General features: G+C 40.2%; 1 protein-coding gene across 1 annotated transcript; it reads left to right on the top strand.

Annotated features, from left to right (window-relative positions):
• Window positions 1–2,397: 2,397 nt before the first annotated feature.
• Window positions 2,398–14,719, top strand: LOC141127191 (uncharacterized). The gene is made up of 5 exons (XM_073613432.1): window positions 2,398–5,221; window positions 7,135–8,184; window positions 9,078–9,233; window positions 10,150–10,242; window positions 14,279–14,719. The coding sequence occupies exons 2-5, from the start codon at window positions 8,026–8,028 to the stop codon at window positions 14,579–14,581; spliced, it is 711 nt and encodes a 236-aa protein (XP_073469533.1). The 5' UTR covers window positions 2,398–5,221; window positions 7,135–8,025; the 3' UTR covers window positions 14,582–14,719.
• The last annotated feature ends 229 nt before the right edge of the window (window positions 14,720–14,948 follow it).

Below are 14,948 nucleotides of genomic sequence, written 5' to 3'. Positions count from 1 at the left end.
TGCTATAATAAACATCCCAAAAATGTTTTTTAAAACACCCCCACCCCATGTGTAAAAAAAAAAAAAAAAATTGTCACTTTAAGAGTGACCGAGCGCCGGACATGCGGCAGTCTATGGGAATCTTCCCAGCCTGCAATCAGCTGATTGCAAGCTGGAAAGTTGATTTGCCCACGTTTCGGGAGTGTCAGGGGTGCAAGTGATGCACCCGCAAACACTCCCCTATTCTCAAATCTCCAGTGAAATAGAAAAAGATAAGGGGTAATTGGCGCTCCCTAAAATAATGTGGGTGGAACCCTAAATAAACCAAATTACACCTGTGTGTGTCGTGCTATAAACCACCTGAGGTGATAAGGTGACAGCATATATATGATTAGGGATATACGTATAAATATCACAGTGCCACATATAAGTGGATGTGCGTATAAATATCCCAGTTGACGTATATAAGTGAATATATATAAAAATTCCTGGTATTGCAGTTAATATATATTAACACTAGCCATGATATAAACAATACATGGGGAAACAGCCAAGATGTTTCCCTGCTAGCGCCAAATATTAGCAGCCAGAAAATAACCGTGATATAGCAAAAAAAAAAGAAAAATAAATGAATACAATAAAATAACAAAAATGATAGTCCAAGTGATAGGTTTTCAACTCAGTAAACAACAACAATGTGAAAAATCAAGAAAATTGATGTTGTAAGTGATAATATGAAAAAACGAACAAAAGGATAAAAATTAAAATAGAATGAAGAGAAGCTCCAAAATGGCAAAATGTTCATACAGGAATGTGACTCTTGTGCTTCATCAAAATCTAGTGACTTCTGTGATCCCCCTTAAGGGTCCCCACTCACCAGCTCTTGGTACCCCTACAGGGGTGACAGGCATGTATCAGTAAAGGTAGATGGCCTCCTGTATCCGGTCAGTGCGTCCACCTTGATCCTCTATTCACCACAGCCTCCAGCATCGTGTCTGGGAAAAAGTTTACATCGGCTCCTTGTAGTCACATCCTCATAGGAAAAGACAGGGCGGCTGTGTCCAATCAGCATTTTGGAGCTTCACTTGATTCTATTTTTGTTTTTATCCTTTTTTTTCGTTTTTTCATATTATCACTTAGAACATCAATTTGCTTGATTTTTCACATTGTTGTTTTTTACTGAGTTGAGCACCTATCACTTGGACTATCATTTTTGTTATTTTATTGTATTCATTTATTTTTCAGTATTTTTGCTATATCATGGTTATTTTCTGACTGCTAATATTTGGCGCTAGCAGGGGAACATCTTGGCTATTTCCCAATGTATTGTTTATATCATAGGTAGTGTTAAAATATATAAATTTGCAATACCAGGAATTTTTATACATATTCACTTATATACGTCTATTGGGATATTTATACGCACATTCACTTATATGTGGCACTGTGATATTAAAACATATATCCCTAATCATATATATGTTGTCACCTTATCACCTTAGGTGGTTTATAGCATGACACACACAGGTGTAATTTGGTTTATTTAGGGTTCCACCCACATTATTTTAGAGAACGCCAATTACCCCTTATTTTTTTCTATTTCATTTTTACCCTCCTTTTAGGGGGTGTAATTAGGGGAGGCTGCATACCTCTTTATCCTAAGCGGGGAATTAATTATATATTTTTTCAAATCTCCAGTGATTTGCAATTGCAGCTCCTGTTCTTTTATTTTAATGGCCGAGCGTGGAGGACGGTGGGCGGTGCTTTTCGCGGCACTGCGTCACTTCCAGTTTCTGGCTCACTGTGTTTGGCGGCGCGTGGTGACTGGAGTGTAGAAAGCCTGATGGACTCCTGAGCTTTGCTGGCGGCTTCTAAGGTATATAAACCATCGCGGGCCGTCTGTTGTCACAGACTGTGTCTCTCTCTCCCCCTCTCCTAGCTAGCTTCTAGCTGACTGACTCAGTCAGTTTGTATGTGGCTGTGGCAAGCGAGCTGCCTCTCTGCTCCGTACACACTAATCCCTGGAGGCTGTGGAGGCCTGGACCGTGGACCCTTTCCTCACTGTCAGTTGGTTCCCTTCCCTGTGCTTCTCTGCAGTGCTCTGCCCCCTCTCATTCTCTCCACTCACTCAGTGAGTGACACGGGGGTCTGTGCTGATGATGGGGGTGCAGACTGGGGGGGGTAATTGTGCAGACGGGGGGTGGTAATTATGCAGATGGGGGATAATTGTGCAGACTGGGGGGGGTAATTGTGCAGACTGGGGGGGTAATTGTGCAGACTGGGGGGGGTAATTGTGCAGACTGGGGGGGGTAATTGTGCAGACTGAGGGGGGTAATTGTGCAGACTGAGGGGGGTAATTGTGCAGACTGAGGGGGGTAATTGTGCAGACTGAGGGGGGTAATTGTGCAGACTGGGGTGGGGGGTAATTGTGCAGGATTTATGAGACATGCTATATTCCCTGATTTGTGAGAAATGCTATATACCAGGCTTTGCGAGACATGCTATATACCAGGCTTTGCGTGAAATGCTATATACCAGGCTTTGCGTGAAATGCTATATACCAGGCTTTGTGAGACATGCTATATACCAGGCTTTGTGCGAAATGCTATATACCAGGTTTTGTGACAAATGCTATGCTATATACCAGGCTTTGTGCTAAATGCTATATACCAGGCTGTGTGAGACATGCTATATACCAGGCGTTGTGAGACATGCTATATACCAGGCTTTGTGACAAATGCTATATACAGGTGATCCCCTACTTACAAACATCCGACTTACAAACGACTCCTACTTACAAACGGAGGGAGACAACAGGAAGTGAGAGGAAATCTACCCCTAGGAAGGGAAATTCACTCCTCTAAGTGTTAATATGGGAAAAAGATGTCTCCACTGATGCTTTATCACCTATCCTTATTTCCCTAATAACCCCAAATTTTCAAAATCCAATTGTCATTGGGACAGAAAGTGAGGTGAAATCTTCTGAACAGGGGCACAGACAGCAAAACAAATGTTACAGGGGTGATAACCCTTCCCTATGCTATCTACAAAACTTAAAAATAGATTTTTTGGCTGGAGCTACACTTAAAAAATGTACTTGTTCCGACTTACAAACAGATTCAACTTAAGAACAAACCTAAAGTCCCTATCTTGTTTGTAACCCGGGGACCCCCTGTACCAGGCTTTGTGACAAATGCTACACTCTAAAAAGTAATTCGAGAGACCTGTTGCCACCACTTAATTAAATGCATATTTCCAAGATAAAAATTCTAATTTATTGTTTTAAATAAACTTTTTACATTGAAAACCTATTTTAATAAGTTGTGTGGATATTATAATGTTGGAAATTAAAGCAACTTAATTTTGTGTGTCATGCACAGTACCCTTTCTGCATTCATTGATGTAAAAAGAAATTTAAGTTGTGGTAACTTAATAAAATGGACTTGGTAACTCAATTTTGTTCTACCTTGAGTGCATTATTGCAAGTCTCCACCCCCACCAACATAACACAGATCAAGTCAAGGCATGTTGGAAGGAAGATCTGCTGCACATGAGATATAAAATACATTTTTAAAGGTGAGAATAATTTGCTTTACAAAGAAATTTGGAACTATTACTATTTGTGATCCCTGATAGCCTATAGGTAGAGAACTAAGGGTTAAAAGGCAACACAAACAAACAAATGTTGACCTAATATAGTGCTGGTTGTATTTAGCCTTGTGAACTAACCAAGATTGCCTCATGTCAGTGGATAGGATTGATAGTGTGCCGTTTGTGAAATCTGCTAAGCTTAAAAGTTTTTTTTTTTTTGTTTTTTTGTGCCAGGGGAATCAGTGTATAGATTTTAGCTTCTATATGGCAAACTGCATTCAAGACTTCATGTTTGTTTAAAATTTGCTGTTATTCACATAGATTACCATATTTTCAAATTTAGACAAAGGGGGTTATTTACTAAAGGCAAATCCACTTTGCACTGCAAGTGTACTTGGAAGTGCAGTCGCTGTAGATCTGAGGGGGACATGCAAGAAAAAAAAAAAAAACAGCATTTTAGCTTGCACATGATTGGATGATAAAATCAGCAGAGCTTCCCCTCAGAACTGCACCGACTGCACTTCCAAGTGCACTTGTAGTGCAGAGTGGATTTGCCTTTACTAAATCAATAGTATTTTTGGACATATCTGTGTAATGCATAAAATAACTGTCAATTATTTTTCCACAGATCTCTTGTTAGTTTCTCCAGTGTTGCTTTTGTGACAAAAAAACTGCTACAGGAGAAGGTATGAATTATGATATCATATAATTGGATTTCCCAGCCCTACATGTATCTGCACTTAGAGGATATGTCTGATTAGAGGTTTTTAATAGTCCTGTTATTCAGCAGCATGCGCTGGGGCTGCAAAATATGTACATTTACAACTCCTACAAAAGCAGTGCTTCTAAAACATTACAGGTTGCACCATAATCATGGTGGGCAACCTTTGCCCTGTCTTTACTATGACTGCTTTTCTTCCTTCAAAACATGGGGTAGTCTTAGATCACATCTATCCAGAAATCATTCTCAGGAAAGTATGGAAAGAGTCCAATCTGCTGAAATTCTCTCTTTCACTTGCAAGTGTTGTGGTGCAAGCACAATATTAACAGAAAGAGAGTTCTTTGAACACCTTGGTCAACATTTGAAAAAAAATGAGACTGTCATCTGTGTTTTTAAGAACTGCAATTTTAGCACTAATATTTATGGAACATTTGCCTCCCACAGAAGTAGAAAGCATACTCCTCACTCACTGCAAGATTTTAAAGAAGAACTTCTAAAAAGGTATATAGGTTCTTCAAATATAGATGATTGCAGTGATAAGGATGTTCAGGATTGTCAACTATCTGCTGATGATGATCAAGATGATAATGATGTGAGAGATCTACCAAATCTCATTGAAAAAAACTTGGCTTTGTTATTTTTAAAACTGGAGAGTATGTTTAATGTGTCAAACAGGTGCATTGATGAGGTGGTTGAAGAATTAAATTTTATCTCTCATTCAGCAGCAGGTCCCATCATTAAAGATATTCTACAGTCCTGTTTGAAAAGGCATAACTGTGAGATCGATGAGGCTGTTGTGTCAGACATAGTGACAAATCTTTGTGATGGCAATCCATTTACCTCTGCCTTGAACAGTGGTGGACCACTTTCTTCTGCCTACAAGAGAAGGGCTTACTTTAAGGAACAGTTTGCTGTGGTGGAACCAGTAGGGTATGTACTCAGTAAGGAAGAAGACAGAAACTTCCAGTATGTCCCTATCCTGAAGTCACTTCTTCAGGTTTTAAACCAGAAAGAGATCCTTGATTTTATATTGCACGAGAGGGTAGCTCAAAAAAATGGTGAAACTCAGTATAGGGCATTTTCTGATGGCTTTTATTATAAAACAAATACATTGTTTTCCGGAAGTGATCCTACAATTGCTCTCATTCTCTATGTTGATGACTTTGAGATATGCAATCCTCTGGGCACATCCAGGAAAAAACACAAAATCACAGCTGTGTACTGGGTGTTGGCTGATGTTCCTGCACTGCTCAGATCTTCACTTACATCCATCTTCTTAGCAATACTCTGCAGGGCAGAGGATGTGAAAAGATTTGGTTACAGTACTGTACTGGAGCCACTGCTTAAAGATCTTGTGAGCTTGGAGGAGGAGGGCCTGTATGTCCCCACATTAGGCAAAAAGGTGAAAGGAACAGTCTTTAGTGTTGTTGCAGATAATCTTGGGGCCCATTCTCTCGGTGGGTTTGTTGAAAGCTTCTCCAGTTCTCATGTGTGTAGATTTTGTCAGGGTGAGCATTCAGAGTTTCAGGTAAAAGAAGTGAGATCAGGAGCTTTCCAATGCAGAACCAAAGAACAGCATGACATGCATATCCAAGCCGTGCAGCAAAATACTGCTTTGACTCATGTCTGTGGAGTCAAGAAGCAGTGTGCACTTACAAAAAAGCTGAAATATTTCAATGTTTTGTCAGGTTACCCACCTGATGTACTGCATGATCTGTTTGAAGGTATTGTGCCCCTTGAATTGGCCCTGTGTCTTCAAATGTTTATCAAGAGTAAATACTTTACCCTTGATGAGCTCAACAAATGCATCAAAACATTCCCATATAAATGGTCAGACAAGACAGATGCTCCACAAGTCCCTTTGAATTTTGCAGCACGGAAAAGTATTGGAGGGAATGCTCATGAAAACTGGTCACTGCTGCGATTCTTGCCCCTCTTAATCGGAACAAAGATCCCAGAAGGTGAACCAGCATGGGAACTGCTTCTAGTCCTTAAAGACATTGTTGAGCTTGTTGTAAGTCATGTTCACACAGAGGAGACTATTTGCTACCTCGACAGTAAAATCTCAGAACACAGGTACAGATTTCTCCAGGTTTTTCCTCAGGAAAAACTTATCCCTAAACATCATTATCTGGAACATTATCCACAACTCATCAGAGCTTTTGGTCCCTTGGTGTTACTGTGGACAATGCGGTTTGAAGCCAAACACAGTTTTTTTAAGCGTGTTGTTAGGCATACTCACAGCTTTCGAAATATTCTGCTTTCACTTTCCACAAAGCATCAGCTGATGCTTGCATATCACCAGCATGGCCCCAGTGTTGTGAAACCTGTATAGCAGTCCTCAAAACTGTCTACTGTTGATGTTACTCTGTTAACAGAAGACATCCAGGAAGGCCTGCAAGCTAAATTCCCTGAACAGAAAAGTATTCAAATAGCCAACAATGTGTATTACAATGGCACAAAGTATGCAGTTGGAATGATTTTGGCTAATGGCTCAACAGGTGGTCTGACAGAGTTTGGAGAGTTGATCCAAATTGTTGTTGTGAAGGGTTCTCTTGCATTCATTGTGAAATGCTTAAGTGCTTGGTCAGTTGAGCATCTCAGGATCTATGTCCTAGAGAAAATGCGCACAGTGAAAGTTCTAGATCCCACAGAACTGTCAGATATATTACCTTTAACACCATATACTGTTGGTGGAAAAAGCATAGTAACCCTAAAACACTTCATTTATGTTCCATAGATTGTGAACATATTCTTGACTTGTCAATACTTCTCTGCATGGTTTACCAACATTTGTAGTTATGATACTCACTAAAATATTTTGAACATTTTGTTCATTACAGCTTGATCAATGTCACAGCCAGCCCATCGACGAGTAATACTTTCGGACCATGATGTCCAGAAACTGACATTACCATCTGGAATTCCTGAGACAGTTGGAGAACTTCAATTAGTGGTTCAAAACACATTTGGACTTACTGCCGATTTCTGTTTGCATTTTAAGGATGCAGATTTTGGTAATGACTTTTTCTCCTTGCTCTCAACCACTGACATCAAGAATAAGGACACTGTCAAGGTTGTGTATATCCAGCCACCCTCTACAGTAACTTTGACAGTATTAGATGACTCCTTCTCAAGCATTATTGGGGATTCTCTTCGGGCTTCTGATGATAGCTGCTCAGTGGTGTCCTCCAATGATACTTTGATTCTTTCTCCAGAACCAATGAAAGAAAACCTAGCCCAGCGGTTAAAGGGTTGGCCCTTAGAATTTACAATTCCCCGTTTCTCTCACAGTACAGAGATGCTACTTCAGTCTGGCAATGAAAACTTTAGTGAGTCTGGGACTCTTTTTAGCATCAAAGATCTCATATCACTACTGCCAGACATTCTTGGAAGATTAGCTGAGGTAATTTATGAGTACACTGCCTATCCTTCAAGTGCTCAACCAAGCCAAGTAGCAGAGGCTTTGGTCAAAACACATCCCTGCCTTAAAGAACCAGGATCTTTTAATGGATGTTATGGATGGATACAGAGACTCAAATACAAAATGAACAACTTCAGGTCCAAACTTCGGGGCCTTGGCTTCCCAGAAATTGAGGTGAACTCACTCAAGAGAAAACAAGCACATGACCGAACACCTGCCAAGAATGTTAAAAAACCTAGAAAGGCTGAAGTGAACTACCTACCTCCTCATCCAAAAAGGAGAAACCACTGATAGTTTGGAAAGAGAGAGAATGGACCTCCTACATGAAGTGACAAAAAAAGATAATTGCCAGTTGGTTGCTGAGAAGATGGCCAAGACTTTATCTCTTCGCAGACAAGAAGTCATTTGTGAGGCCCCTGCCATCAAGGATTTCAAGGAACGCTGGCCTGCATTATTTGATGCTACCCAGGTAAATAAAAGTTCTGCTGTTTTTAAGTTAAAATTTGATATTGATTTCCACATCTGTAGGCAGTCATTGTTTACACAATGAGACTTATTAAAAATTAGCTTGGAATTACCCAAACATACAGATAAGTAATTCATCACAGTAAATGTTTACAAATTTACTTAATGTCTTTATTTTTTCATTTGTTCTGTAATAATTCTTTGTTTTGTAATAACAATCCTCATACATGCAAGTAATGATATTTCAGCATACATAGATTTAAATTAAATGGTTATAGGTCAAAGTCTGTGTTGACCTCTTCGCCAGGCAATAACAAGGAGTAATTTTGGTCCCCTACTTAGACAGTGTGAGAGCTTACACAGATTTAAACTATTACTAAACCTAAAAATATTTTTTAACCTTAATGCCTTGCTTGCATTAAGGTAAAAAATGTTTTCAGTTTCCCTGTGCCCCCCTTCCCTGTGTGAAGAGGAAGAGAGGGGATAAGAGATCAGTTCTGTGCACGGCTGCATCTTTTCTCCTCTTACTTCCTCTTCACACTGCAATAGAGCAGCAGCAGGAGCCATTGGCTCTTGCTGCTGTCAATCAGAGGAAGTGGAGCGTGGGGACTACCTCTCCCCATAGCCAGCGGCTGGCTATGGTAGTCCCGCAGAAAAAGAGGAGGAGCCAAGATTGATGCCGGGGACCCCAGAAGAGGAGGACAAGGGCCACGCTGAGCAATATGACTGCAGAGAGCAGGTAAGTATAACACGTTTGTTATTTTAATAATAATTTTAAAAAAGAGTTTAGTAACACTTTATGGGCTGTTTCTCCTTAGCTCTTGTGCTGTGATATGAATTAGTGGTGTACAGCTAATGATCTGAAACATTTAATTAATCCTCTTTTGTACCCAACAGATAAATGAGGAATTCAAGAGAATTACGGCCACAAGCCTTGAGTCCACCTTTATGGCAAAACTTGACTATTGCACCCCAAAACTGATGAACGTAGTATCATCACGAGGAGGAGCTGCTGGAATGAGAATTAAGCAGATCAAAGACATGCTTCTTCTGGTATGACAAATGTTTAGATTTATCTCTTAAATAAAAGTGATAGTAAATGCTTGTTGTTTATTTTTACCTACAAGTAGGCTTATAATAAAGCTTACCTATAGGTAAAATGAATATCTCCTAAACATGCATGGGAGTGATACCATTGCGGCATGCCAATCAGACGGTTGGGGTTTGCGAACCAGGAAGGAAGACCGGGTGAAGATAGAAGCATTTGCAGCATTGATAGCACATCGCTGGAGGGTCTTTCATAATGTGCTAGTATTCAGTACATACTAGCACATTTTGATATTGCCTTGCAGGGGGAAACTTTTTTTTTCATAGTCTTTACTACTTCAAGGTTGTTGGTTGTCACCCATTCAGTTTATATTGATTAAAGTGGTTTTAAAGGCAGAAGGTTTTTTCACCTTACTGCATTGTCTGCATTAAGACACAAAAGAACCTTCTATGCATGAGATCCCTTCTCCAGCCCCCCCCCCCAAATACTTACCTCGGCCCAATTCAGCACTGTGTGTGAGAGCAGCATGGCTTCTCTCTATCTCTCTCTTCACTGGCTCCGTGATAGCAGCGGGAGCCATTGGCTGCCACTGCTGTCAATCACAGCCAGTGAGAAGAGACTGGGGACAGGGCCGAATCATGTGTCAATGGACGCACAGAGCCCGGCTTGGGAGTGAGCCCACATGAGTGCCCCCATAGCTAGTGGTTTTACTATGGGGGAATTCAGAAGGGGGGAGCCGGTAGCTCCAGCTGGGGACCCTAGAAGAGGAGGAGGATTGGGGCTACTCTATGCAAAACCATTGTACAGAGCAGGTAAGTATAAAATGTTTGTTACAGCATTTTAAAAATGTAAACATTTTAGCTGTCTAATTACTTTAAGGGATTTCCCCCTGATTCTTTTTACACCATTTTTCTTTATTAGCACAATACAATTGAAACACGCAGAGAAGTAGCCATCCGCTGCCTTATCGTGTACCTTGGAGAGAGGGAGGAAGACCTTTTCAAGGAGTTTAACGTAAGTAAACAGAACATATAGCGAAAACACTGAAACATGCTGTATAAGAACCGCTCCCGGTAGTCTCTGTATCTATTCAAATATTCAGTTATTGAACTTAAGCTGATAATTATTGATTGATTATTTAAATTAAATTTTTTTTTTAGTTATGAAAAAGACAAAAATGGAAGGCACGCACACCTAGTGCATTACCAATGACAATTTAATTGATAAAAATCCATAAAAAGTGGGTACTCACAAAGCACAAATCTCAATTGAGCCATAAAAAACACAGTGTGTAGACATGTGCTGACGCGTTTAAGGGGCACTCCCCCTTCCTCAGGCCTAGCTCTGAGGAAAGGGGTGTGCCCCCGAAACGTGTCAGATATACCCTGTGTTGTGTTCCTGCACATGTCTACACACTGTGTGTGGTTTTATGGCTCATTTGAGATTTGTGCTTTGTGAGTACCCACTTTTTATGGATTTTTATGAATTAAATTGTCATTGGTAATGCACTAGGTGTGCGTGCCTTCCATTCTTGTCTTTTTCATAGTTTACATCGGATCACCCCATCTGAGGAAGGCAGCATCCACCCAGTCTTGGGATACCTTTGTCCCCGTTACCCTTCACCTCAGAAGACCCCTTAGTTGCCTGAGTACTTTTTGGCAACCAAAGATAATTATGGGCAAAACTTCAAAACTAAGACTTTGGGATAAACCATCAATTCCATTTCCTCTTCAATCTCAGCTTTCTTGGAGAATTATTGTACAAATAGACAAATATACATACTTTAATGGTATTATCATACCATCAAAACATCTTACAAATACATTAAACTAATATAACCAAAACATCAAACAAACAACAACAAAAAAAAGGGGGGGGGGGGGGGAGATGGCAAAAGATGACAACACATAGACATCATATATTAAAACCTTATTATGTTGCATTTAGGTTCTACTCTGGTTCCCATTAAACCTACTAGTTTCCTATTGATTCCCTGAAGATCCTCCAGGGAGCCCATGTCTGACGGCATTGTTCATTTATATCCAATTCATGTGCCAGGAGGGTCTCCATCCTCTCAATAAAGTCCATTTCCACTACCCATTTATTCACTGATGGAGATTGTGGTGATCGCCAATATCGTGGAATAACCAATCTTGCCGCTATCAACCAGTGTCTGAGCAGACCCTTTTTAATATTTTTAAATGTGCCTGATAAGATGGACAACAGGGTAATTTAATAAATTCCATTGAATGCAAATGTGCTTTAGATATGAACTTGTCAGCAGAGTAAATTATAGGCATTAACCCTCAAAACACAGTATATACAGTCAAAAGAAAAAGTGAGACCCCATACACACTATTAGATTTTTGTCTTTAGATTTCCCAAAACCATATAATATGAGGTCAAACCTTAAGAGTTTCAATTTGTATGTAATCAGGCCAGCCCTTCCACTACATGGTTTTGCCAAATCTGAAAACAAAAATCTGCAGAAACTCTAATAGTGTGTATGGGGCTTAACTACTTCAGCCCCGGACCATTTGGCTAGCCAAAGACCAGAGCACTTTTTGCGATTCGGCCCTGCGTCGCTTTAACTGACAATTGCGCGGTCGTGCGACATGGCTCCCAAACAGAATTGATGTCCTTTTTTCCCCACAAATAGAGCTTTCTTTTGGTGGTATTTGATCACCTCTGCTGTTTTTATTTTTTGCGCTACAAACAAAAAAAGAGCGACAATTTTGAAAAAATGCATTATTTTTTACTTTTTGCTATAATAAACATCCCCAAAAAATATTTAAAAAAAATTTTTTTTCCTCAGTTTAGGCCAATACGTATTCTTCTACATATTTTTGGTAAAAAAAAATCGCAATAAGCATTTATTGATTGGTTTGCGCAAAAGTTATAGCATCTACAAAATAGGGGATAGTTTTTTTATTAATATTTTTATTAAATATTTTTTTTTTTTACTAGTAATGGCGGCGATCTGCAATTTTTATAGGGACTGCGACATTATGGCGGACACATCGGGCAATTTTGACACATTTTTGGGACCATTGTCATTTTTACAGCGATCAGTGCTATAAAATTGCACTGATTACTGTAAAAATGACACTGGCAGTGAAGGTGTTAACCACTAGCTGGCTAGGAAGGGGTTAAGTGTGTCCTAGGGAGTGATTCTAACTGTTAGGGGGCTACGAGTGACACATCACTGATCACCGCTCCCGATCACAGGGAGCTGTGATTAGTGACAGTGTTACTAGGCAGAATGGGGAGATGCTTGTTTACATTAGCTTCTCCCTCTTCTTCCTCTCCGTGAGACGATCGTGGGTATCCCCGCGGACATTGAGTCCGTGGGACCCGTGATCCTACTCACGGAGCTTGCGGCGGGCATGCGATTGTACGGCGGCAAATTTAAAGGCACGTACAGGTACGCCCATTTGCGCAGCCATGCCATTCTGGCGACGTAAATGTACAGGCGGCGGTCGGCAAGCAGTTAAGAACCATTTGGAATGGCTTGGTTTTCTACAAAAATAGGTCATATAATGTAATACAATCTTCATCTATTCTAAAGCCTCATACACATGATCGGATTTTTTGATGGGAATTGTGTGATGACAGACTGTTGGCCTAAAATCTGACCGTTTGTACGCTCCATCAGACAATTGTTGTCCAACTTTCGGCCGACAAATATTGGATGGCAGGCTTATACATTTTCTGCGGACAGCGGTCTGTTGTAGGATTTTCCTATCGTGTGTACACAAGTCCGTCAGACAAAAGTCCAAAGTACAAACACGCATGCTCAGAAGCAATGCTCACCAAACACAACATTAGCAGAAGGTGCCCAAAGGGTGGTACTAAAGAGCTGAAAACCCACGTTGTACGTCACTACGTTCGTCTTTGTTGGCCAACAATTGTGTGCCGTTTGTATGCAAGACAAGTTCCTGGCCAAGGTCCTTCGGACAAAAGTCTGACGCTTTGCCTGCGAAAAATCTGATTGTGTGTACGAACGATGCTTTAGTCACAAGTATAGACAAACACAATGTGCTTAAGCTAATATCCAACTGAGAAGCTGTGGCATTCCAGGGGCTTCAAGGAGCAATTGACAACAGACATCCTAAGAATATGGCTGACCTAAAGCTGCTTTGTGAGGAAAAATGGTCTTCCTAAACAATATGCAGGTCTGGTCCTCAGATACTGGAAGAAATTGTTTAACGTAAATAATGCCAAGGTGGCTTTAACTAGTTATTAGATGATTGAAGGGTTCACTTACTTTTTCACCTTTGACTGTTTAGTGGGAGTGTTCAATGAAGGAAAATGTATAATTGTTTGTGCTATATTAGCTTAAGCACATTGGGGTTGATTTACTAATACCGAAGTGTGAGCTGTGCTCACTACGATCATAGGCAGGCATAAATTGTACATTTTTAATTTCACTGGCACATGATTGGGTATAGAAAATGAGCCCAGCTTCACCTTATTCACTAAACTGAGTTAGCATTCACTTGATCAGTGTGTATCCAGTTTTGTGGGGTCGATTTACTGGAGAGGGCAGAATCTTGTGCAGCTGTGCATGGTAGTCAATCAGCTTCTAACTTCAGCTTGTTCAATTAAGCTTTGATTAAAAAAAAAATAGAAGCTGATTGGTTTCTATGAGGAGCTGCACCAGGTTTTAGTAAATCAACCCCAACTCAGCTGAAGTTTGTGTTACAGTTTTTTCCCCACATATATATCGAACCGTCCCTGCTGATTATTGGTAGTGGCTAAAGCTGCTGGCAGTAATCGCATGTAAAAATCCAACATGCTGGTTGTACTCAGGTCGATCGAAGGATTGTCTTTGGTAAATTCAGCCTGTCCATAGATTCATAGATCCATAGATTCTCAGCCAGTTCCTGCTAAACTGGACAAGATTTGAACTTTCTATGGCTGGCTTAAGACTTACAATAGAATAACGGGTGTTTCATTTGAACAACTTGTCATTTAAAGAAACAGTCTAAAAAGTCAGCAGTAATTATACAATATCCAAGCTAACCTTTGCTTTAATTCCTTTTACAAGGACTTGGAAATGTTTGAAGCAGAGCTAGACATGCAAATTATGAAAATTGCTATCATCCGTAACCAGCCCACCTCAGTATATGACTACAAGACAGCAACAATTCTGGTTGAGGGAACCAAAATCCTGGAGAGATATAACATCTCAAGATGCTGTGCTATGCTGATGGGCATAATATATGCTCTGAATCTCTGCTATCCCAAGGAACTTAAATACACGTTTGAAGTTTTTCAGAAACTGTTTCTTGAACTTGATGGAATGAAAGCCTGTTCTAAAGTAATGAGTCTCAAGCATAGTATTTTCTGAAGAACCTATGCATTCCACAGCCATTCCATTGTCATATTGTTCTCTGATGGCATTTTGTATTTGAAATGTTTTTTTTTCAGTCAAAATAAGGATTTTTGCACATATACACTTGGAAGGGCAGTCGCTGTAAATCTGAGGGGAAGACCTGAAATAAGGGGAAGCTCTGCTGATTTTATCATCCAATCATGTACAAACAAAATTGCTGTTTTTTTATTTTCCTTGCATGTCCCCCTCGGATCTACAGCAACTGCACTTGCAGTGCAAAGTGGATTTGCCTTTAGAAAAATAACCCCCTGTGTTTGCAGTAAACGGGGGTTTATTTACTAAAGTCAAACCCACTTTGCACTGCAAGTGCAGTTGCTGTAGA

This window comes from Aquarana catesbeiana, linkage group LG02 (genome assembly GCF_042186555.1).
Source record: "Aquarana catesbeiana isolate 2022-GZ linkage group LG02, ASM4218655v1, whole genome shotgun sequence".
Taxonomy (NCBI): Eukaryota; Metazoa; Chordata; class Amphibia; order Anura; family Ranidae; genus Aquarana; species Aquarana catesbeiana.
The sequence above is the reverse complement of the archived record's forward strand: the minus strand, read 5'-3'. Positions and strand labels throughout refer to the sequence as shown.